General features: G+C 53.8%; 1 protein-coding gene and 1 long non-coding RNA gene across 3 annotated transcripts in view; one reads left to right on the top strand and one right to left on the bottom strand.

The window, feature by feature from the left end:
• Positions 1 to 22,732, bottom strand: part of GNA12 (G protein subunit alpha 12) — a 113,420-nt gene that overhangs the window by 3,052 nt on the left and 87,636 nt on the right. For both annotated transcript variants that reach the window (XM_058711582.1, XM_058711581.1), the window contains one exon: positions 294 to 344. In XM_058711582.1, coding sequence (XP_058567565.1) covers positions 294 to 344 — 51 coding nt within the window. The remainder of the gene's footprint in view (positions 1 to 293; positions 345 to 22,732) is intronic.
• LOC131501453 (uncharacterized) lies at positions 18,965 to 20,850 on the top strand. Its single transcript, XR_009256796.1, has 2 exons — positions 18,965 to 19,436; positions 20,598 to 20,850. It is a non-coding gene; the product is annotated as an uncharacterized LOC131501453 (long non-coding RNA).

Below are 22,732 nucleotides of genomic sequence, written 5' to 3' on the forward strand. Positions count from 1 at the left end.
TCCCCTGATAAAAAGTTAAAGGAAACCCTCCATTTTACTGAAGAACTGCCACGCCCCTTGTGGCGAGCAGAGCGAAGGATTTCTTACAGAAATCTAGCAGGGAGCACGGTCCGCAGGCGGGAACGTGAGCGTGTCCTCCACCGGCAGGGGGAGTGCTCACTGCCACGCGCTCGCTGGCCGTCGGCCCTGACACCGAGCGCGGATCTAAGAGCCCGGCAGTCCCGCTCGTCACGGGGCTCACCACGTGCTCCCCAACTCTGGGTCGCAGGTTCTCGGGTGGGGACTGTACTCACCAGCTGGCCGATCCGGTCCAAGTTATCCAGAAAGTACTTCACGGATTCACCCTGTCGCGGAGGAAGAACACACACGAGTCAGCACGGTTGCGAACCCTGATTTGGTAACTAGACGGTCAAGACAGAGTCACATGAGTGTTACTTCCCCTGTACGAATAGGAAGGCGGAGAGACCCCGAGTGCACGGGCGTGTTTACACATTCAAAACACAACTGAACTTAAATGCGGTTTCTCTCGCCGAGACCCCAACATTCAAATTCAGACTGTTTTCAAATCACTCCCGCGGGACTCTGGGGACGGGCGGCGTGCTGGCCCCTCTGACCAGCCAATCCCTTCCTTGCCACAGACGAACACTGGATGCTCCAGAGCCAGAGCCTAAGTTCCCGGGAGCAGTCTGTGCTGACAGAGGTGGCCTGAGGCGCCCCAGAAGTCTTCAGACAGGGTGACTCTTGAAGAGAACAGGTGTGGCACAAAATGCTTTCCAGCTTCCGGAAAGAGGCCTAAAACTCCACTGCTACTCGCCATGCTCGTACGACCTGACGCACAGCCTAGGATGAGGAGGACCTTCAGTCTGGATGTCCGTGGAGGAGCGGGGACCCCTTCACTCCCCTGGATGTGCTGCGGACCGGAGGCCAGCGCAGACAGACGGACACCATTCTCCAGCTCCCGGCACACCCTGGGGCCTCCCATGCTCTGTTTCAGAAGTGTTTAGAGGCCGTGCCGAGCAGAGGAAGGGCAGTTTTCCCCCAGGAAGCAGGATGTAGGAAACGCATCACGTCCCATACACTCGAGGGGCATGGCTTTCCACGGGCTTCGGCTACAGCCTCCCCACAGTGGACAGGCCACCAGGACGGTGCTGGGTCACACACGCTCCCTCACACGGGCCCGGGGAGGGTCACCTGGGGAAGCCCAGCTCAGCCTACGTTCTGCACAGGCGTGTGAAAGTGGATGGCCACACCCACGCAGCAGGTGGCCGATCCAGGAAAGACCTCCAGAAAGGCTGGCACCACGGCTTGAGCCTGTGACTTTATGGAAGAAAGAAAAGAAAGAAGACGAAAATGACAGGAGCAGCCAGCTCCTGATCTGAGCCTCTCCCCACTGTCTCCCCAGGGAGGGCACCGAGGACTCAGTTTCTTTTAGGGGGAACCAGCCTTCCCGTTGCACAGCAGCAGCCTCTCGGAGAATGCAGAAGAGTGAGTGCTGTAAGGGGACGGGAGCACGCGTTACACACAGCACACAGGTTAGGGTCAGCATTCGCAGTTCTCCTCCTCAGGTTAGGGTGCGGCCGGAGCACAGTCTGCTCTCTGCTCTAGGGACATATACACCTGGAGCTCCAGGAAGGAGACTCACTCCCCGACACCCCGGCCTCAGGCCTCTGTCCCCCGTCGACTCCAGCCTGGGTGTGGGGACAGCTGTCACCGCAGTGTGGGGTGGCCGGTCCGCACATCCCGCCGCCTCCCCTGCGGGACGGGAAGCAGCTGGTCAGTGAAGGGGCCGCGGCCACAGACCGCAAACCCACCTGATTCATGACCGCTCCTTCGTTCACCCCAAACCCGTGTGTCTTACCCCCGCTGCCCCCCGACTCAGGGTTGCCGAAGGTGCAAGGAGAGCCTATGAAGACTCAGGACCGTGTCTGCACCCGCCTGCCACCGTGACTTTGCACCGGGAGCGGGGGTCCTGGGGTGGTTGGGCAGAGGGTCAAGGCAATGCAGATGTCCCGGCCAACATTCTGTCGTCGCGGCACAAGTGTCCTGGGGAGACCCTGGGACATATAGGTGATCAGCCCGACGGCACAGGAGGGAAAGGAAGAGGCCCCAGGGGACACAAGAATGGGTCAGTATATTTAAAACCTGAGAAGGTGTGTCTCCCACGTCTGGGTGGAGAAATCGCCCGTGAGCTTGAACTCAGGGCCACGCCACCTGCACTCCAACGTTAAGGGACGCAGGCCATCACTGCTTCTCCCTCTGCCGCGTGCCTCCCTCCTCCTACTCCTTCCAAGACGCAAGGTGTATCTGGGGCTCTGCCGCTCCGCAGGGTCGGGCACACGCATGCTTTCGGGGGAGGGCCGCATGCAAGAGGGGGAGTCGGGGTCGGCTGGACCCGCCTCGTCTCAGTGGGGGCTGGAGGGTCCACAGAGCTCTGTCGGGGGCCGAGAGGCCAGCAGGGAACGGGAGAATCGGCTCGTTCGAACCGGCAAGGAGCCACTCCGCCAGGCTGAGCGGGAGCCCAGGTGTGGACCCTGGGGTTTTACCGACAGAGACGGACGTGTGCGCCACGGGACTCGACACGCAGGCCACAGAACAGTCGTCTGCACGGGCCTCGCGGCTCCCAGAGCACCAGCTCAGGAAGACGCTCAGGTTTAAATTCTGACAGATTTCCAACACTATGGGAAGCAGTCAGGCCTTCGGAGAAGCGGCACGCGGTGGGAGCGGAGGTGCTACCGTGGACTTAGGCACTCAGAACCTCAGACTGTGCCCCCCACCCCACCATTCGTATGCAGAAATCTACGCCCCAGTGTCAAGGTGTCGGGCGGTGGGGTTTCGTGGGTGCGTTGGTCCCGGTGCGTGGTCAGGGTGGAGCCCCTGGAGCACATGCTCCTGCCTTGTGGGGACACATGAGAAGATGCCGTCCACGAACTGGGGGTGGGGGTGGGGGGATCTCACCACATACCGAATCTGCTGGTGCCTTGATCTTGGGCTTTCCAGCCTCTGGATTATTTCTCACAGACCCAAGGCTACGTATACTTGCTACCAAAGCCTAGACGGGCACAGACGATGCCTTTACAAAAAGAGAGCATCATGCGAGGCAAAATGGTGCTGGGGTCCTCTCGATGGCCGCTGCAGTAACACGGTCAGGCAAGAAAGGAACATGACAACTTACGGGCTTTCCGTAACTCTTCATGGTCTGCAAATCTGAGTCCCTTCGTTAGTGACGGCACGGATTCACGGATTCGATACAACAACATAAATTAGTTGTGCTCAGAGGCAACCAGGCATACACCTGACATCAGCCTGCCTTCCTGACCCAACTCCCAGCAAAATGTGCATTAAAAAAGTTTTTTTTTAAAAATCTCACAGAGAGAGTGAGAGAGAATGAGCAGGGGAGAGGGGCAGAGGGAGGGAGAGAGTATGAGCAGGGGAGAGGGGCAGAGGGAGGGAGAGAGTATGAGCAGGGGAGAGGGGCAGAGGGAGAGAGAGTATGAGCAGGGGAAAGAGAGAGAGTATGAGAAGGGGAGAGGGGCAGAGGGAGAGAGAGAGTATGAGCAGGGGAGAGGGGCAGAGGGAGAGACAGAGTATGAGCAGGGGAGAGGGGCAGAGAGAGGGAGAGTATGAGCAGGGGAGAGGGGCAGAGGGAGGGAGAGAGTATGAGCAAGGGAGAGGGGCAGAGGGAGAGAGAGTATGAGCAGGGGAAAGAGAGAGAGTATGAGCAGGGGAGAGGGGCAGAGGGAGAGAGAGTATGAGCAGGGGAAAGAGAGAGAGTATGAGCAGGGGAGAGGGGCAGAGGGAGGGAGTATGAGCAGGGGAGAGGGGCAGAGGGAGAGAGAGTACGAGCAGGGGAGAGGGGCAGAGGGAGAGAGAGTATGAGCAGGGGAGAGGGGCAGAGGGAGGGAGTATGAGCAGGGGAGAGGGGCAGAGGGAGGGAGAGAGTATGAGCAGGGGAGAGGGGCAGAGGGAGGGACAGAGTTATGAGCAGGGGAGAGGGACAGAGGGAGGGAGAGAGTATGAGCAGGGGAGAGGGGCAGAGGGGGAGAGAGTATGAGCAGGGGAGAGGGGCAGAGGGAGAGAGTATGAGCAGGGGAGAGGGGCAGAGGGAGAGAGAGTATGAGCAGGGATAGGGGGAAAGGGAGAGAGAGTATGAGCAGGGGAGAGGGGCAGAGGGAGAGAGAGTATGAGCAGGGGAGAGGGGCAGAGGGAGGGACAGAGTATGAGCAGGGGAGAGGGGCAGAGGGAGGGAGTATGAGCAGGGGAGAGGGGCAGAGGGAGGAAGAGAGTATGAGCAGGGGAGAGGGGCAGAGGGAGGGACAGAGTATGACTAGGGGAGAGGGGCAGAGGGAGGGAGTATGAGCAGGGGAGAGGGGCAGAGGGAGGGAGAGAGTATGAGCAGGGGAGAGGGGCAGAGGGAGGGAGTATGAGCAGGGGAGAGGGGCAGAGGGAGGGAGTATGAGTGGGGAGAGGGGCAAGGGAGGGAGAGACAATCCCCAGGCGGCTCCACACTCAGCACAGAGCCCAACTCGGGGCTGCATCCCACAACCCTGGGATCACCACCTGAGCCAAAGTCGAGAGGTGGACGCTCAACCAACCGAACCACCCGGGCGCCCCGAAATGTGCACTTTTATTAGCAGCCGCTGGACGAGTCTGGGGGGCGGTGCTGGTGATCGAGCGGGCCGAGGGGGCGATCAGTGTCAAGGAACCGCGCTGGGACACTCGCCTCCGCGCCGCAGACAGGCGGATGTGGCCGGAAAAGTGCGCAGGCCTGGGCGCGTCACCCTTGCAGAGAGAAGGATCATTTTCGGCAGATGGACGGTCTCCTGCACCGTCTTCCCTGGGAGCACCCATCACCCACACCGGCCGCACGAGAATCCCATGTAGCGGGCTCACCACTGCTTCAAAGCTTCTGTTGGCATCATCAGACCCAGACCCAGCCTCCTGCACCCCTGCCTGCCCGCGCTCTGGCGTCGGCGGACATCGGCTGGCCCCACCCGCCTCAATCGGCTAAGTCAAGATCTCCAGAGAACGGACTCAGCTTTTTCAACACAAGATCAGTATTCCAGGTTGACTGGTCACACCTGTTTCTCTGCCAGCAACGTGACCCACACCCTTCCACTGGAGGTACTTCCTGAGGTGGAGGTGAGTGCATGGAGGGGTTCCCTGGGGCTGGGGTGTGAGAAAGGACAAAGGAGGTGTGAAGGTGGGTGGAGGAAGAAAAACAGAAATGTTCACTTGGGGCGAGTGGCTTTTTAGTTTGAAATCCTGTCTGGGCACTTGTAAGCCCCTCCTATAGTTCCGGAACCAGGGAAGCTGGTTTTTAGGTTCTAACAGGGGATCGACTGTGCTGGGAGATCTAGGACTTGACAACGGTGAGCCAGATGACCCGGAGATTAGTTTACTCATTTAAACATAACAAATTACAAAGACACAATTTTTTTTAATGTCTATTTTTCAGAGAAAGTGAGTGAGCAGGGGAGGGGCAGAGAGAGGGAGAGAAATTCCCAGGCAGGTTCAACACGGTCAGCACAAAGCCTGATGTGGGGCTCGACCTCGTGAACCACAAGATCGTGACCTTAGTCGAGATCAAGAGTCGGACACTTAACCTACTGAGCCACCCAGGTGCCTCCAGATTACAAAGACAAATTTTAAAACTGCTGTATGTTAAAAACAACAAGTTATTTCAAGGGTCAGATTTTCATTCCCATTACTTAACAAATATCCAATTTAAGTCTTAACTTTGGCTTAATAGAGATGCTGACCAAACAACATGTGTGAATAGAGGGTTTTTACAAATACTTAAAAAAAACATGAATTCCCCAAAGGAAACCTCATCTTGAATTCCGGCTTTGCTAACTAAGTTGAATGCCTGTGACGCTTCACCGGGGTCTTGTGTGAGAGTAAATGATCTCACAGCCGTGAAAGCATTCTGGACAAAGATAAAACCCCATATTCATACGCGTCGTCAAAACAGAGGTTCTCCCATTTTAATCTGGGTGCCTAGGACCTGTCTGTTGCTAATTTATGATCCTACTGTATCAGGGAAAAGATTCACCGTGGCGCTGGCACAGCATCGAAAGCCTGGGAAGACCGCAAACGTCCACGGACAGGAGGCTGGTCGGGTAACGCAGGCGACCTCCACAGGGGGTCGGACACGGCTGTGGGGGGGTGGACGGTGGTCCACGGCTGGTGAGAAGAGGTGCAAGACACCAAGTACGATGTGTCTCCTTGCGTGTGAGGAATGGTGCGGAAATTGAAACACTGACTATTTGCTCATATTTAAAAAAGGAAACGTAGCAAGAGAAACCAGCAACAGATAGAAACGATGAGGTACGGGGAGGGGGGAACAGGGCAGGAGCGGGACGTCTCAATGCATTCTGGCTTTGGAACCATGTGGAGATCTTACATAATTAAAAACGAAATTTATTTAAAAAATCCACTCCTCAGAATGGAAACCAAACTAAGACACATGAACCTAACAGTATGTCAGGTGCGGGCAGGGCCCCTGGACTCCCGCGGCCTCGCCCTTCTGCCCCAGCACGAGCAGGTGCACGGGAAGCCGGCCCAAGGCGCGCCCACGCTGGCGGTCCTGCTCGGCCACCCGGCCGTGCCAAGGCTGGCGTCCCATATCCAGGCTCTGAGTCCCCCACCCCGGTTCCTGGGGACAGCTGCTCCTTCCCAGCTGTGACTAAGGCCCCAGGCAAAGGCCCAGGGTGGCGCTGTAATATGCCAGGCCCCTCTGAGATTTGTCTTTTTCTTCAGCTCAGGTAAAAGTAACGTAATAGAAAACTAACCACTTTAAAGTGTATATAGGGGCGCCTGGGTGGCTCAGTCGGTAGAGCACGTGACTCTTGACATCAGGGTCGTGAGTTCAAGCCCCACACTGGCTGTAGAGATTACTCAAATAAATATAATAAAATCTTTAAAAAATAAAGCATACGTAACACGGTGGCATGTAGCACGTTCAAGGTGACATATAACCACCACCTCTACCTTGTTGGAAAACACTGTCATCACCCCCAAAGGCAATCGTGCCCACGAGCGGTTACCCCCCACTCCCGGACAACCACCCATCAGCTCTCTGTCTCTCTGGGTTTGCCAATCTTGGGTATTTCGCAGCAACGGTCTGACCTACTCCACTGGGCATCGTGTTTCACCGCGTCATGGCGGGGTGAGCACTCTGTTCCTTTCTACGGCTGGATAGTGCCCCCCTGCGTGGACCCTCACAGTGTTTATCCGCTGGTCAGCTGATGGGCGTCTGGGCTGCTTCCAGCGTCTGGCTGCTGCTGTGACCGTTCTCGTACAAGTTTCCATTCGAATGCCGGTCTCTGGTCCTTTGGGGCAGACATTCCACCTAGCGGTGGAGTTTCTGGGTCACATGGCAACTATGTTTAATTTTTAAAAAATTTTTTAAATGCTTATTTATTTTTAAGAGAGAGAGAGAGAGAGAGAGAGACAGAATGCGAGCAGGGGAGGGGCAGAGAAAGAGGGAGACACAGAATCCGAAGCAGGCTCCAGGCTCCGAACCCACGGACCGTGAGATCATGACCTGAGCCGAAGTCGGACGCTTAACCGACTGAGCCACCCAGTCGGTTTAATTAAAATTAAACACCCATGTGTTTAATTTTTTGAGGAATCACCCAAGTGTGTTCCTCACCGGCCGCACGGTTTGCACCTGTATCAGCAAAGGTAAGAAGGTTCCCCATTGTCAGGACACTTGTTTCCCAGGTGTTTAATTGCAGCCGCCGCACCTCACTGTGATCTTGTGTGGGATCCAAGGCGGTCTGTGCATAATGAACAGCTGTCAGGGTCATTCCTCAAACGGTTCTGGAAGTTGAGTAGCACGGGTTACAGACCCAGCCTTGGAAACGACAGATCTAATCCTTCATTTGTGTCACAGGGACCACCACAGAAAAATGAGCTAGAAAGAAACCAGGGCATGATTTTAGATCTTCTTTTTCTCCATACGAGAAAGCACGCACACCATGGGGTGAGGGAGGGGCGGGTGGGGGGGGGGGCGGGGCGGGGAGGGGAGGGGTGGGTGGGTGGGGGGGCTTGGCCAGTTCTTAGAGGTTCCAGATGCAGAGTCACACCCTCCTGCTCTGGCACTTAAGGAACCTGCAAGTTGTCACTCCAGTCCCCACACAAGCTGAACAAGCTGAAAACCAATGACTCTTTTTAGAGCCACACGAGACTGGATGTTCAAGGGTTGCTGCCCCCCAATCTGGAGAGGCAGGTGAATATGAGGGACAGGAACGTGGCTGGAGCCAGCAATGCATCCAGCTTTCAACGGAAAATGACAATGTCTGCTCTATAAAAGGCAAAAATCACAGTCTGAAGAGACTGAGCAAGCCCTGGAGCCAGACTCAGATGTGGCAGAGGGTCTGCGATTAACACATCAGGAATTTAAAACAATTATGATTAATATGCTAAGCACTCTGATGGAAAAAGTAGACGACGTGAAAGAACATATGGGAAATTTAAGCAGGGAGATGGAAACTCCATGGATCAAATGGAAGTACCAAAAGGAAATCACAAAGCACATTAGAAAATATTTTCGGCGGTGCCCGGGTGGCTCAGTCGGTTAAGCATCCGAGTCTTGGTTTCAGCTCAGGTCACGATCTCATGGTTTGAGTTCAAGCCCCACATCAGGTTCCATGCTGACAGTGTAGAGCCTGCTGGGATTCTCTGTCTCCCCAATCTCTCTGCCCTTCTCCTGGCTTGCTCTCTCTCTCTCTCACAATAAATAAATGAAGTTAAAAAAATTTTTTAAAAAATATTTTGGGATGTATTTAATGTATTATCTAGGGAAGAAATCTGTAGCTCTAAATGCCTATGTCAGCAATGTATGTATGATACGTATTGAATCACTACATTGTATATGTGAAATACAACACTTTCACTGTACTGCAATTAAAATTTGAAAATAAATGTTTATATTAGAAAAGAAAATGGATCCAAAATCATTGACTGAAGTTCCTTCTCAAAGGGCCTAAAAAGGAAGAGTAAAGAAAACCCCAGGTGAGTAGAGGGAAGGAAATAAAGACCGCATATCACCGAAACAGAAAATGGACAAACAACAAAAAAATTAACAGGGCCAAAAGTGTCTTCAGAAAGGCCAACGAAACGGGTAACGTCCTAGCCAGAGTGATCCAGCAAGAAAAAGGGAAATTGCTAGTACCGGCAATTAAAGAGGAGTCACACTATGGACCCTACAGACATTAAAAAAATATGGAGAGGACATTCTGAACAACTTGATGCTACCTAACTGGATTTCTTAGAAGAAATGGACAAAATGTTTTAAAGATTTAATTTACTAACAGTGAAAATCTGAACAAACCTATACTTACTTAAAAAAAACCAAAAAGCGCCTGAATTTATTATAAAAAATGTTCCCCCAAAGGAAACCTGCCGTCAACATTCATGAACAGGTTCTGTGTGGACAGTTTCCATTTCTCTGGGTAAGTGCTCAGGAGTGAGATTGCTGGGTCACATGGTTAAGTACAAATTTAGTGTTCAGAAGAAACTCCCAGACTATAATCCAGGACAGCAGCATCATCCACATTCCTGCCGGCCACGCGGAGGGGACCTGGCTTCTCTGTATCCTGGCCAGCCTTTCCTATGGGTGCTGTGTTTTCCTTTCTTTCCTTTCCTTTTTTTAAAAGTAGGCTTCAAACCCAACACAGGGCTTGAACTCATGACCCCAAGATCAAGATCTGAGCTGAGATCTGAGCTGAGATCAAGAGTTGAAGACTGAGCCACCCGGGCACCGGTGGCCGCTGGTCTTCTTTTCTAACTTCTAACATGTATCTCAACATGGTTTTGCGTTTCCCTTAACCTGCAAAGACCCAATGGCCAGTGATGTCGACCACCTCCCATGTACTTACCTTCCATGTGCACATCCTCTTGGGGGAAATCTCTTCAGATCTTTTGCCCATTTTCTAGTTGGACTGTTTTATTACCATTGAGTCTCAAGAATTCTTTATGTTTTTTTGAGATGAGTCCTTTGATAGATGTGTGGTTGGCAAATATTTTCTGTCTGCGGCCTCTTAAGAGGGTCTTTTGCAGAGCAAGTTTTAATTTTGATGAAGTCAAAATTGACGTTTCTTCAAAAATGATTTTTTTCTTTTATGGGTTTTGCTTTTGGGGTCTTATCTAAGAATACTTCATCCAGCCTTAGGTCCCAGAGTTTCTATCATGTCACCTTCTCAAAATTCTATATCTCTCATTTAAATCTACATGCCGGTCTAAGTTGTACGTAAGGTTGTGAGATTCAGGTCACGGTTCTTTTTCTTTCTTTTCCAGTCTACGGCTATCCAATTGTTTCAGCAGCATACGTGGAAGGCTGGCCTTCCTTTACTGAACCGGTTTTGCATCTCTGCATACTTGTGCGGAGCTAACCTCTGGGTCTGTCCCACTGACCTGTGTCTGTCCCTCTGTCGATATCACTGTCTTGATTAATGCGGCTGCATCTAAGGTCTCGACATGAGACACTGATAACTTGTACTTTATTCTTCATTTTCTAAATGGTTTGGGCTATTCTTGTGCCTCTCCAAATTTTGGAAGGATCATATTTATATTTACAAAAGGTCTGGCTGACATTTTAGCAGGAACTCTGTGTTTAGTAGGAACAGAAACCTGTATATACATTTGGGGAGAACTCACACTGTTCCTATGTTGAGCCTCCTAATCCAGGAGCTCAAACCAACTCTCCATCTGTTCAGACCCTCTGATTTTTTTAATGAGCGTCCTGTCATTTTTTTTTTTTTTTTTTTTAAATTTTTTTTTTTTCAACATTTTTTATTTATTTTTGGGACAGAGAGAGACAGAGCATGAACGGGGGAGGGGCAGAGAGAGAGGGAGACACAGAATCGGAAACAGGCTCCAGGCTCCGAGCCATCAGCCCAGAGCCTGACGCGGGGCTCGAACTCACGGACCGCGAGATCGTGACCTGGCTGAAGTCGGACGCTTAACCGACTGCGCCACCCAGGCGCCCCAACGTCCTGTCATTTTTAATCATACAAGTCCCATCCCATCTACGTTATGCTAAATTTACATGAAAGTATTTCCCCCTTTTTTGTGAGCAATTGTTAACAGTAATGGCACATTTGTTTGCCTGTGTTCATTGCTAGTATACAGAAATAAAATTGACTTTTGTATTTATTGAGCTTGTATCCTGTCGACTTGCTTAATTTACTTAGTTCTGTGACTTTTTGGGTGGGTTCCTTTACATTAAAAAAAAATTTTTTTTTTAACGTTTATTTATTTTTGAGACAGAGAGAGACAGAGCATGAACGGGGGAGGGGCAGAGAGAGAGGGAGACACAGAATCGGAAGCAGGCTCCAGGCTCTGAGCCGTCAGCCCAGAGCCCGACGCGGGGCTCGAACTCACGGACCGTGAGATCGTGACCTGAGCTGAAGTCGGACGCTTAACCGACTGCGCCACCCAGGCGCCCCTCTGTTTCGGTTCCTTTACATTTTATATGTCATCTGCCAATAGGAACTTTTCTGACTTATATGCCCCTATTCTTTCTTATATTTCCTGCCTTATTCCAATAGCTGAAACAGACGTTTATTATTTTTCAAATATTTACTTTTTTGGGGGAAAAGAAAAGTGGGGGAGGGGCAGAGTGAGGGGGACAGAGGATCCAAAGTGGGCTCTGCAATGACAGGCTGATAGAAGTGAGCCCGACGTGGGGCTTGAACTCACGAACTGCGAGATCATGACCTGAGCCAAAGTTGGACGCTGAACTCACTGAGCCACCCAGGTGCCCCATGAAACAGACTTTTATAAAAATGTTTAAAACCTCTTCTTTGGAAAACGCAGAGCACCAGGACAAAAGAACCTACATAATTGGAGAGATATGCCATGTTCATCAATTTTAGGAGCCTCAATACTGTTAAGATGCCAGTTCTCCCCAGATTGACCTACGGATGCCGTATAATGCCAACCAAAGTCCCAGTAGCCTTTTTTTTTTTTTTTTTTTTGGTAGAAACTAACAAGCTCATTTTAAAAACAGTTTTGAAAAGTGACCTCGAATAAATCGATTTTATAAAAGGAAAGCATTTTTTCGATGCCTGATTTCCAGACTTTCTTTGAAAGAGGGGGTTGGTGCGAGAAAAGGCTAGAGTCTGGGTGCAGGACCTCACAGAGACGGCCAAGTGCATTTTGACAGCTGTCAAGGCAAATCAAGATGGAGAAACGGGCATTGTTTCAAAAAATGGTGCCGGAGACACTGGTGATCTGTACGAGGGACAAAAGGGACATAGACCCTTACCCATATCATACACGAAAATTAAAGTGTGTCCACAGACCTAAATGTGAAAGCTAAAACTAAAACCACAGACTTGAAAAAAACACAGGTGAAAATCTTTGTAATCTGGGGTTAGGAAAAGAGGTCTGTGCTGGCAGGATTTGAAGATGGGCCTCAGTGACTTGTGTCCGTGTACAATCTCCTTCTCTGGAGCACGGGAGGGGCCCGTGGAGAGCAAGAGACAGCACACCTTCACTGGGCTACTCTGAGCCGATCAAGAGAGATGATCCGGGGTGGGCGTGACCTAATCTGGTGAGCCTTTTTTTTAAAATTTTTTTTTTTTTTCAACGTTTTTTATTTATTTTTGGGACAGAGAGAGACAGAGCATGAACGGGGGAGGGGCAGAGAGAGAGAGGGAGACACAGAATCGGAAACAGGCTCCAGGCTCCGAGCCATCAGCCCAGAGCCCGACGCGGGGTTCGAACTCACGGACCGCGAGATCGTGACCTGGCTGAAGTCGGACGCTTAACCGACTGCGCCACCCAGGCGCCCCTGGTGAGCCTTTTCAAAGAAGCGTCATGTTGTAAGAGGAGGGGCCCCATGGTAAGGAACCTAGGGCAGCCCCTGGAAGCTGGCCAGAAACCCACAAAACAACAGAGATCTCTGTCACACAACTGCAAGGAAATGAACTCTGCCAATGACAGGCAGCTGGCAAGGGACATTAGGTGAGACCACAGGCCCACCGACACCTTGATCTCAGCCTGATGAGACCTTGAGAGCAGATGACCCAGTGAGGTCCAGACACCAGGACTCCTGACCTGCCCCTGCTGTGAGACAGCGCATTTGTGTGGTTGTTTTAACTTCCTCCATTGTACCAGGTACCTGCAACACAACTGTTCACCGCGGAAGAAAAGGCCACCTTCACTGTGTGTCCTCAGCTCCAATAGCGTCTTGACCCTTAGGTACCAAATGCTTGTTGGTGAATGAAGATATGGATTTTTTTCTTTTTTTTTTTTTAATGTCTATTTTTGAGAGAGGGAGAGAGCAGGGGAGGGGCAGAGGATCTGAAGCGGGCTCTGCACTGACAGTGGAGAGCCCGATGGGCTTGAACTCACTAACTGTGAGATCGTGACCTGAGCTGAAGTTGGATGCTTAACCGACTGAGCCTCCCAGGTGCCCCAGATACGGATTTTTTCAAAGCAGACCCTTCTAGTGCTAGCCTAGACATTATTTCCTCTGATAACTCAGCGGATTGCTGGCTTGAGTTTGCTGTCGAGGACTGGTCTAGAAAAACTTGCCCCCGCATCAGAATGGCAGATAATAAGGAATTCTTCCTCCTCCTTATAACGGAGCTGCTCGAGTCACATAATACAGGACTAAAAACCCAGTGAGTGTCTGAAAAATCTCCTGCTATGGCATTAGTCATTAGCTAACTCACAACAAAGGGGATGAGTCAGAGTCTGTTTCTTCAGGTTCATTACAGAAAGCCCCTGTGCTTTCACTGCCTTACTCAAATAAAACCAGGGAAGCCTCTCCCCGGGACACAACACCTCCCAAACTATCAATATTTACCGTATTAGAGAACTGAAGTAATTTAGAAATACAGTTATAACAGGCATGTATCTAGGCAGCCACCAGAACGATGATATCATCACACACCATGTGGCCTCTGGAAAACTCCAGTGTCCGCTCTCGAGTAAATAACAGTGCAAAAGGCAAAGGGCGTCTCAGTCTTATTCTGAAAACAGTGTCGGTCTTGAGGAGCCCTCGACAGGACCTCAGGGATCCCCAGACCACACTTGGGGAAGCACTGCCCGAGAGGACACTGAACGTGAGCCAGAATGCTCCTGGCGGCAGGATCATCAAAGCCGAGGCTGGAAAAACCCAGTCAACCCTGACTTCACCGGATAAATAAATGGCAGCATATTCTGGAACCGCACAGGAGAATGAACAAGAGGGAACCATTACCATGTGCATCAATACGATGAATCACAAAATAAATCGGTGAATGAAAAAAACAAGCGGCAGTACAATATTTACACTATTCTTGACTTACATGATGTTTAAAAACTGGAAAAATTAAACACAACACCAGTTACAGTAGCTAACACGCATACAAAGTTTACTAGGTGCCCCGTGCGGATCTAAGTGCTTTACACATATTAACTCAGTTAACCCTCAAAATGATGCTTGAGGCCCGTATTACGGTCGTCCCCATTTTACGGATAAAACTGAGGCAAAGAACGGCTCAGGTAAAACTACAAATAAAAAGAACGTTAGCCGACATCAGAAGGGCGGCTACGGCTGGGCGGGGGGTGCATCCAGGAGCAGGAGAGCCGACAGTGGGTGACACATTACCACTGATGACCCCGCTTTTTTAAAAATTCCTTTTCCACATTTATTCATTTTTGAGAGACTGAGAAAGACGGAGTGTGAGCACAGGAGGAGCAGAGAGAGAGGGAGACACAGAATCCGAAGCAGCTCCAGGCCCTGAGCTGCCAGCACAGAGCCCGACGCGGGGCTCCGACCCAGGAACCGTGAGATCATGACCCGAGCCGAAGTCGGACGCGCCCCGCCGCTGATGGCTCTTGATCTGCACGGTGGGGGTGTGTGCAGATGCGTCCCCTACTACTGTTGACCGTGTGTCCATGTTTCCTGCGCAAGTACAGGACTGGGACAGAGACACAGCGAAGGCGGTACGGACCACGCTCACGGCCAGCGGCCTCTAGTTCGGGAAGTGCACACCCCGCACACGGCACCGGCCCTGCCGGCCTGGCTTTCAGAGCCCGGGATCGAGGCTGCTCCCTGCCGCTGGCAGCCTGGTCCCGGGGCTACAAACACAAAAAAACGACACAAACACTCAACAAAGCAGAGGAACACCTAGCACCTGAAGGCTGGGGAACTGGAGTCGAACAGAGAGGCGTCTGTTAGTGCTGGACGACCGTGCGCCGTCCTTCCCTTCCACCCCTGTCCGGGCAACAGGTAGGAGATGTTGAGAGAGGACTAGATAGGTAGAAAATGGTGAATTATCGAGGACTTCCAAGTGGGAGAGAGATCGCTTTTGCCAAACCAGTTACGCAGGCTCGCTTCTACGTAGCGATGCACCTGTGGGCCCGTGTCACATGTTCCTTCTGTGCCCGCGTCAGCCCGGGAACACCCAGGTGGCGCTCAGCCCCCTTCCCCTCTGGGCCGTCAATGCTGCTGCTCTCTGGACCCAGGGGGTGAGCATGCCAGAGCCCACGGTGCCCTTCCAACCGCCCAGACCACGTTCTCCTCACTGCTGGGCACAGCCCCCCGCCCAACCCGGCACGCAGGACCCCTGGGGCCCCGCCCCCGGCAATGCACCCACAGCCCCCCCTCTGCACGCAGGACCCCTGGGGCCCCGCCCCCGGCAATGCACCCACAGCCCCCCCTCTGCACACAGGATCCCTGGGGCCCCGCCCCCCGGCAATGCACCCACAGCCCCCCCTCTGCACACAGGACCCCTGGGGCCCCGCCCCCCGGCAATGCACCCACAGCCCTCCCTCTGCACACAGGATCCCTGGGGCCCCGCCCCCGGCAATGCACCCACAGCCCCCCCTCTGCACACAGGACCCCTGGGGCCCCGCCCCCCCAATGCACCCACAGCCCCCCCTCTGCACGCAGGACCCCTGGGGCCCCGCCCCCGGCAATGCACCCACAGCCCCCCCTCTGCACACAGGATCCCTGGGGCCCCGCCACCCAGCAATGCACCCACAGCCCCCCCTCTGCACACAGGACCCCTGGGGCCCCGCCCCCCGGCAATGCACCCACAGCCCTCCCTCTGCACACAGGATCCCTGGGGCCCCGCCCCCGGCAATGCACCCACAGCCCCCCCTCTGCACACAGGACCCCTGGGGCCCCGCCCCCCCAATGCACCCACAGCCCCCCCTCTGCACGCAGGACCCCTGGGGCCCCGCCCCCGGCAATGCACCCACAGCCCCCCCTCTGCACACAGGATCCCTGGGGCCCCGCCCCCCTGCAATGCACCCACAGCCCCCCCTCTGCACACAGGATCCCTGGGGCCCTGCCCCCCGGCAATGCACCCACAGCCCCCCCTCTGCACACAGGACCCCTGGGGCCCCGCCCCCGGCAATGCACCCACAGCCCCCCCCCTGCACGCAGGACCCCTGGGGCCCCGCCCCCGGCAATGCACCCACAGCCCCCCCTCTGCACACAGGATCCCTGGGGCCCCGCCCCCGGCAATGCACCCACAGCCCCCCCTCTGCACACAGGACCCCTGGGGCCCCGCCCCCGGCAATGCACCCACAGCCCCCCCCCTCTGCACGCAGGATCCCTGGGGCCCCGCCCCCGGCAATGCACCCACAGCCCCCCCTCTGCACGCAGGACCCCTGGGGCCCCGCCCCCCCAATGCACCCACAGCCCCCCCTCTGCACGCAGGACCCCTGGGGCCCCGCCCCCCCAATGCACCACAGCCCCCAAGGTGCTCGGTACCTTTGGGCACGCCCCCCCGCCCCCCCACCCCAATGCACCCATGGCCACCTTCCCCCCACCCCACCGCATGCAGGACCCCCAGGCACACACAGCGCCACGTGCTAGACCAGCTAAGTTCCCCTGATGCCGGATGCCACACTGGAGCTGGTGACGGAGCTGGCGCAGGCCCATCCTTGCACGTCACACAAGCCCGTGGCTGTCCCTTTAAGCCTCCCCCACACCCCTCGCCCCTCCTCACACCGCACCAGCAGCTCATCCAGGGAGCTAAGTTTAGCTCCCTCCACTTCCAGTCTTGCCTCCAGGGACAGCCTGTGCTAGTGGGGCCCGCAAGGCTCTCTGAAGCCACCAGAGGCTTGCTTCGTAGCACGGAGGGCCTGACCTGGATCAGCGGTCCACTCCCCGGAGGGGGGGGGATCCTGCACACAGAGGTTTTTGGGGAAGGGGGACGGCACCCCTCTGACCGGACTCTTCCTCGCCCCAGCACAGTCTGGCCTCACGGTCGGGACAAGGGTGGCCCGGTCAGTCCCCCACGGTCCGTGACTCATCTGGGGACAGCTTGTTGTTTTGGGCCCAAAACAAGAACCTTTAAACGGAGCCATGACACGACACGCACCTCACCGATCGGCTCCCTCTGCCACCCGGACCTCAGGTCGGGGTCCTTCGGAGAAAGCCTGTGTGCACCTGAGCTGACGGGACGTCCCCTCCACTCGGAACCAGAACCTGACCCGGAGCTGTCTCCAGGCCGGGTCAGACGCACACAGAGCAGGCCCTCAACAGGGACCTATGGTCTCCCTGAAGCCAGGCCTCTGGCCACACACGGTCCTAAGGATGTCGGACAGAATCTGGGACAGGATCTGAGGGACTACAGAGGGAAAACGCAGGCAGCGCTTGTAAGCTGGCGTGACCCAGGCCGCGTGGCAAGAGCTCCCCTGCAGCCACTGGAGCGGCCGGCACCCTCTTCCGGAACCAGTACCGGCTAACCCAGGTGATCTCTACGGACAGAAACAACACCCGCTCCACAGCGGACTTGCTTCCAAAACCAGCCCCTCACCCCGACACTCAGTGTATCTTCACTTGATTTGCAGTTTGGCACCTAGTGATTGTCCTGTCATGTATGTGTGTACACACACACGCACACACTTGAATGTGATAAAAAACAAACAAAAAACCAATCTCAGGAACAGTTGCCAGCACGGGCTACTGGAAAACAAAGAGACGATCAGCGTTGTTGTGATACAAGGCGGACACACAGCCGGTACCTGTTTCGCATTCACGCCTTCGCACGCGCCTTCCGATCTCGGGACAGCGCTGCTTCCAACCCTGCTCCCAGCCGCGTTTTCCCACCAGTCATACCGACAAACGCCAGAGCCCGGACCAAGGCGGCCCGTCCGGCTGCCCAGCAGTCCAGCCGCGGCGGAGCTGACCACGGCCCGAGCCCTGTCCCGCACCCCAAGGGCCGCCTCTCCCGTCAGTCCCCTCGCACGGAGCCTGGCAGGCGGAGAAATCTGTGAACGTGCCCCCAGTACCGACCCAAGACGCCAAAAGCTCTGGCTCTGGGGCTGAGGAGGCTGACAGATTTCATTTCCAGGAGGAGTTAGACGGGCTGAGCAGGCTCCCGGCCAGGTGCCCCACCGGCACCGGATGGAGGATCACAAGTGGGGTGTGCAGCCGGCTCACAGAGGCTGCTCCCTGGGCCAGATGACGGCCGAACCGGCCCTGTGGTGCCAGGCGCTGCGCCACTCACTTGCCGCGCATTATCTCACTTAATGCAAACGCAGTTGTCCCCATTCTCCTGCTGGAAGAAACCAAAGCTCACTTGGTTCACAACAAAGGTTCACTTGCCCAAGCGGTCGAAACTGCCGCTCAGCTCAGAAGGCCGAGCTCTTAAGCCACACGCAGGGCCCTGACCAGAGACCGCGAGCCAAGCTTTGTATTTAAGAGTTAAGTCCCAACGTGCTTGCGAAAAATGAAATTAAAAAATCGGAACAAGGACAGTAGTCTCATTCGTCATATGACCTGTCAAGGAGACAGGGCTCAGAGCAGCCAGACGACGAGGGGACAGACCATCTGGACCGGGCAGCACTCTGAGGCCAACCGCCTCCCCCTGGACGGCGGAGGGGAGCCGGGGCCAAGGGGTCAGGGTGCCCTTCGGCGGGATGTTTGCCAGCCTCCCCACCCCCTCGGCTCAACAAAGCCCGCCTCGGGCTCAACAAAAGGGAAAGAGGAGTGCTCAAAAGCAGCCTTCCTCCTGCCAAAGCCTGACTCATCGGCCGTGCTCCAGCTTGGCTCTCCGAGCGAAAGGCCGGCTCTGCTCATGGAGCCAACCAGAGCCGGGGCTGGCCCGGAGGAGAGGGAAGCAGGGCAGGAGGCCAAAGGCAGGGACGCCCCAGACGCTCGGGCCGGCGAGCCAGGGATCTGGCTCCTCATAAAGGGCCCTTGTGCGTTAGGCCCGGGCCGCCAGGCCCTGTAGGCCTGGGGTCCGGGGGCTCTGGGGCCGCTGGAGCACTGACTCGGCACCCACGCTCCACACGAACTCTGACCCTGTCCCACGAGAGACCAGACAGCTCTGAGGAGACGGACCACCGCCTCCGAAAGCCTCTCTCCTTCCAGAATCGCTGGAAAAGTCTCTGCTGACAACATTTGCAGGATTTCATGAGGCCCCACCTCCACCACCAAAAGCCCAACACAACACAGCGTGGCAGAAATGCCAAAGGTAATTCCCCGGAGGAACGGACGCCCCACAGCGCGAGAGCCGAGCTGGGGGAGACCCAGATGGAATTCCTTGGCTGCGGCAGGCACGTCGGCACGCACCGCATCTGGCAGGGACCGGGCCGGGCTCCGGCACAGGGAGCCCACCAAGGGTTTCTTCCCTCGGCCGTGCCAGCCATCTGAGTCAATGCTTCGGCTGGAAAAGCTCCCCGAACTCCCTCACCCTGGCCACAGTGCAGTTCTGTCCTCCGGGATGGAGTTCTGACACCCGTGCGTGAACTTGATTTTCGACTCTGCATGGCCCTATGATCTAAAGCTGGCTCGGGGCGCCTGGGTGGCTCAGTCGGTTAAGCATCCGACTTCGACTCAGGTCGTGATCTCATGGTTCATGGGTTTGAGCCCCGTGTTGGGCCCTGTGCTGACAAGCTCGGAGCCTGGAGCCTGTTTCCGGTTCTGTGTCTCCCTCTGTCTCTGCCCCTCCCCGACTCGTGCTCTGTCTCTCTCTCTCTCTCAAAAAAAAAAAAAAAAAAAAAAAAAAAAAAAAAAAAAAAAAAAAAAAAAAAGTTAAAAATAAATAAATAAATAAATAAAGCTAGCTCAAAACAAACAGAAAGTATTCCGAAGTCTGAAATACCTGGAGAGTGCCGTACGAAGATTTACATTTTCCAGATAAGCACCGTAAAGAATATTCTGGAAATGGCAACCACTGGTGTCTTATTTACTGTTGGATTGTGCCACAGTACTTAAAATTCTGGAACCCTCACTAACTGCTCTTAAATTTAACTTAAAAAAAAAATCACGTTAGTAAACCTTGAGAGGGAGGGAGGGAGGGAGGGAGGGAGGGAGGGAGAGAGAGAGAGAGAGAGAGAGAGGAGAGGGAGCTCCACCTTAAAAGAAAAGATGACCTTGTAAAACACACCAGGCTGAGCGAAATGATCTTTCTTCTGTTTCTGGTTTGTCACTAAGGGAGATAAATCAAAACAAAAAGAGCCTGTCAAAACGATCTGTAAAACATTCAGGTCAAGGCAAAAGATGAAAGTTTATGTAATTACTTTTGTGAAACTGATCTGCTAAGCAATACAGAGATCAGACCTCAGTCGGTAACTAAAGGTTCTGATCGATTCCCTTTTTTTTCCTCTGCGGTGGAATATAGGCTGTGAACTAGCTGTGCCTTCAAGAATCAGGGCGAGAACTGGGACCTCACCAGCCAAGTGCCACCTACCAGAGCGTTCTCTTCACGGAACGCCCACGGATGCGCATAAACCCCAATGCAGGCTACTTTTGGGGGACCTCCTTAGAACAACAACGGGGGTTTGCTCAGGAACAGGGCCAGGGGAAACGTAAGCCACCCACAGCCTGAGCGCCTCCTGGACAAAGGGGACATTTGAAAGGTGTCAATAAAGTGCTTCTCCAGGCAACATGTTTTCCACCTCAAACGGAGAATTTTGCTTGACAGTTCCAAAAACATGTTTTTAAACCCAGTAAATAAAAGAGGGAATTGTAGGGATATTTCACCAAATCTTGCTTCACACATATTTTATCACATTCTGCACTGGAACTAGTACACGAAGTTCCTTTTAGGAACATTCACTGAGAAGACAAAATACAGATTTATTAAAGAAAAAAAGATGTATTAAAAAAAAAAAAAAAAAAAAGGACCCCCTGCTCCAAACCAGAAAGCTGTTCCTGGTGATCAGCCTGAGTGGAGGCTGAGGTGAGCATTGGCTGCCGGCAGGGGTGGGGGGCGGGGAGGCCTTAAGGGGAAACTTGTCTGTCTGGTTCTCTGCTGCTGATCCCGCGTTCCACTGGGTTTCCTTGGAAAGGCTAACTCACACCTTGCTCTCACTCAAAGGATCATCAAATTCACCCTCTTCAAGAGATCCTGAATTCTTACCTACGGTCAGATAAGAAGGGGGAAAAAAATTAAATACTGCTTATTGTAAAAAATCACAGGGGCACCTGGGTGGCGCAGTCGGTTAAGCGTCCGACTTCAGCCAGGTCACGATCTCGCGGTCCGTGAGTTCGAGCCCCGCGTCAGGCTCTGGGCTGATGGCTCAGAGCCTGGAGCCTGTTTCCGCTTCTGTGTCTCCCTCTCTCTCTGCCCCTCCCCCGTTCATGCTCTGTCTCTCTCTGTCCCAAAAATAAAAATAAAAAACGTTGAAAAAAAAAAATTAAAAAAAAAAAAAAATCACATCCAGGGGCGCCTGGGTGGCTCAGGCAGTCGAGCTTTCGACTTCGGCTCAGGTCATGATCTCACGGTTCGTGAGTTTGAGCCCCTGGTCGGGCTCCGTGCTGACAGCTCGGAGCCCGGAGCCTGCTTCGGATTCTGTGTCTCCCCCTCTCTCTGCCCCTCCCCTCCCCACACTCCGCCTCTCTCAAAAATAAATAAACATTAAAAAAAATGAAAAAAAAAATCACATCCAAAGAGCAAACTTCAGTTCTCTTGTAGGCACCTTTCACACCGGTTTTCTTTTAAAAAGCTGCAAAACAACGTCCACAGCAGCACCACGCTTAAGAGCCCAACGGGCGAAAATTGCCCAAATGCTCATCACACGATGGGTGAGGAGACAAGACGTGGTTCATCCACAGAACACTAGGCAGTGATGAAAGTGAAGACAGTGCTGGCCCAGACTCCAATGCGAGTGAACCTCAGACGCTTCCTGTGGAATGAAAGAAGCCAGACACCAAGGCCATGTACAGCATGATTCCATTTCTAGGAAATAACCGGAAAACCTACAGAAGCAGGAGGAGGAAGAGGGGCTGCCTGGGGCCGAGGGCTGGGGTTGGGCACGCACGGGCACGGGGGGCCTTACTGGGACGACGGGAGGGCCCTAAAACTGGTTCGTGGTGGCCACCGCGCAACTTGGCGAATTCACTACAAGTCACCGAAAAGTACCGCTTAGAAAAAGCTGCCCCGAGAGAAAAAAGTTTCCATAAAACCAAGTTATTTACTCAAGAATGCTCCTGTGTTGCTCACACTGAGAATTAATCATCTCCATTTAATAACTCCTAAGTAGTTCAGGTCTATTTCAGGAGCTGTTTCAGACGCTCAGAATTTTCACGGCGGGTAAAGCTCCAATTATAGCTGGTTATGGGGCTGTTTTCATCTTTATTAAACCACCATCATTTAACAAAACAGCAGCAGGAAGTTCAACAGACCCCGGGTACCAATTAAAAGGATCCCAAGTTAATAACCCTACAGGCTTCGGCAAGTTCCCCTCACAGGGCCACGCCCGGCCCTCGTCTGAGCCGGGCACACAGGGACAGCAGGTGGCAGGAGCTCGGGGACACTGCGGGCTC

Source organism: Neofelis nebulosa, chromosome 18 (assembly GCF_028018385.1).
Source record: "Neofelis nebulosa isolate mNeoNeb1 chromosome 18, mNeoNeb1.pri, whole genome shotgun sequence".
In the NCBI taxonomy this organism is placed as follows: Eukaryota; Metazoa; Chordata; class Mammalia; order Carnivora; family Felidae; genus Neofelis; species Neofelis nebulosa.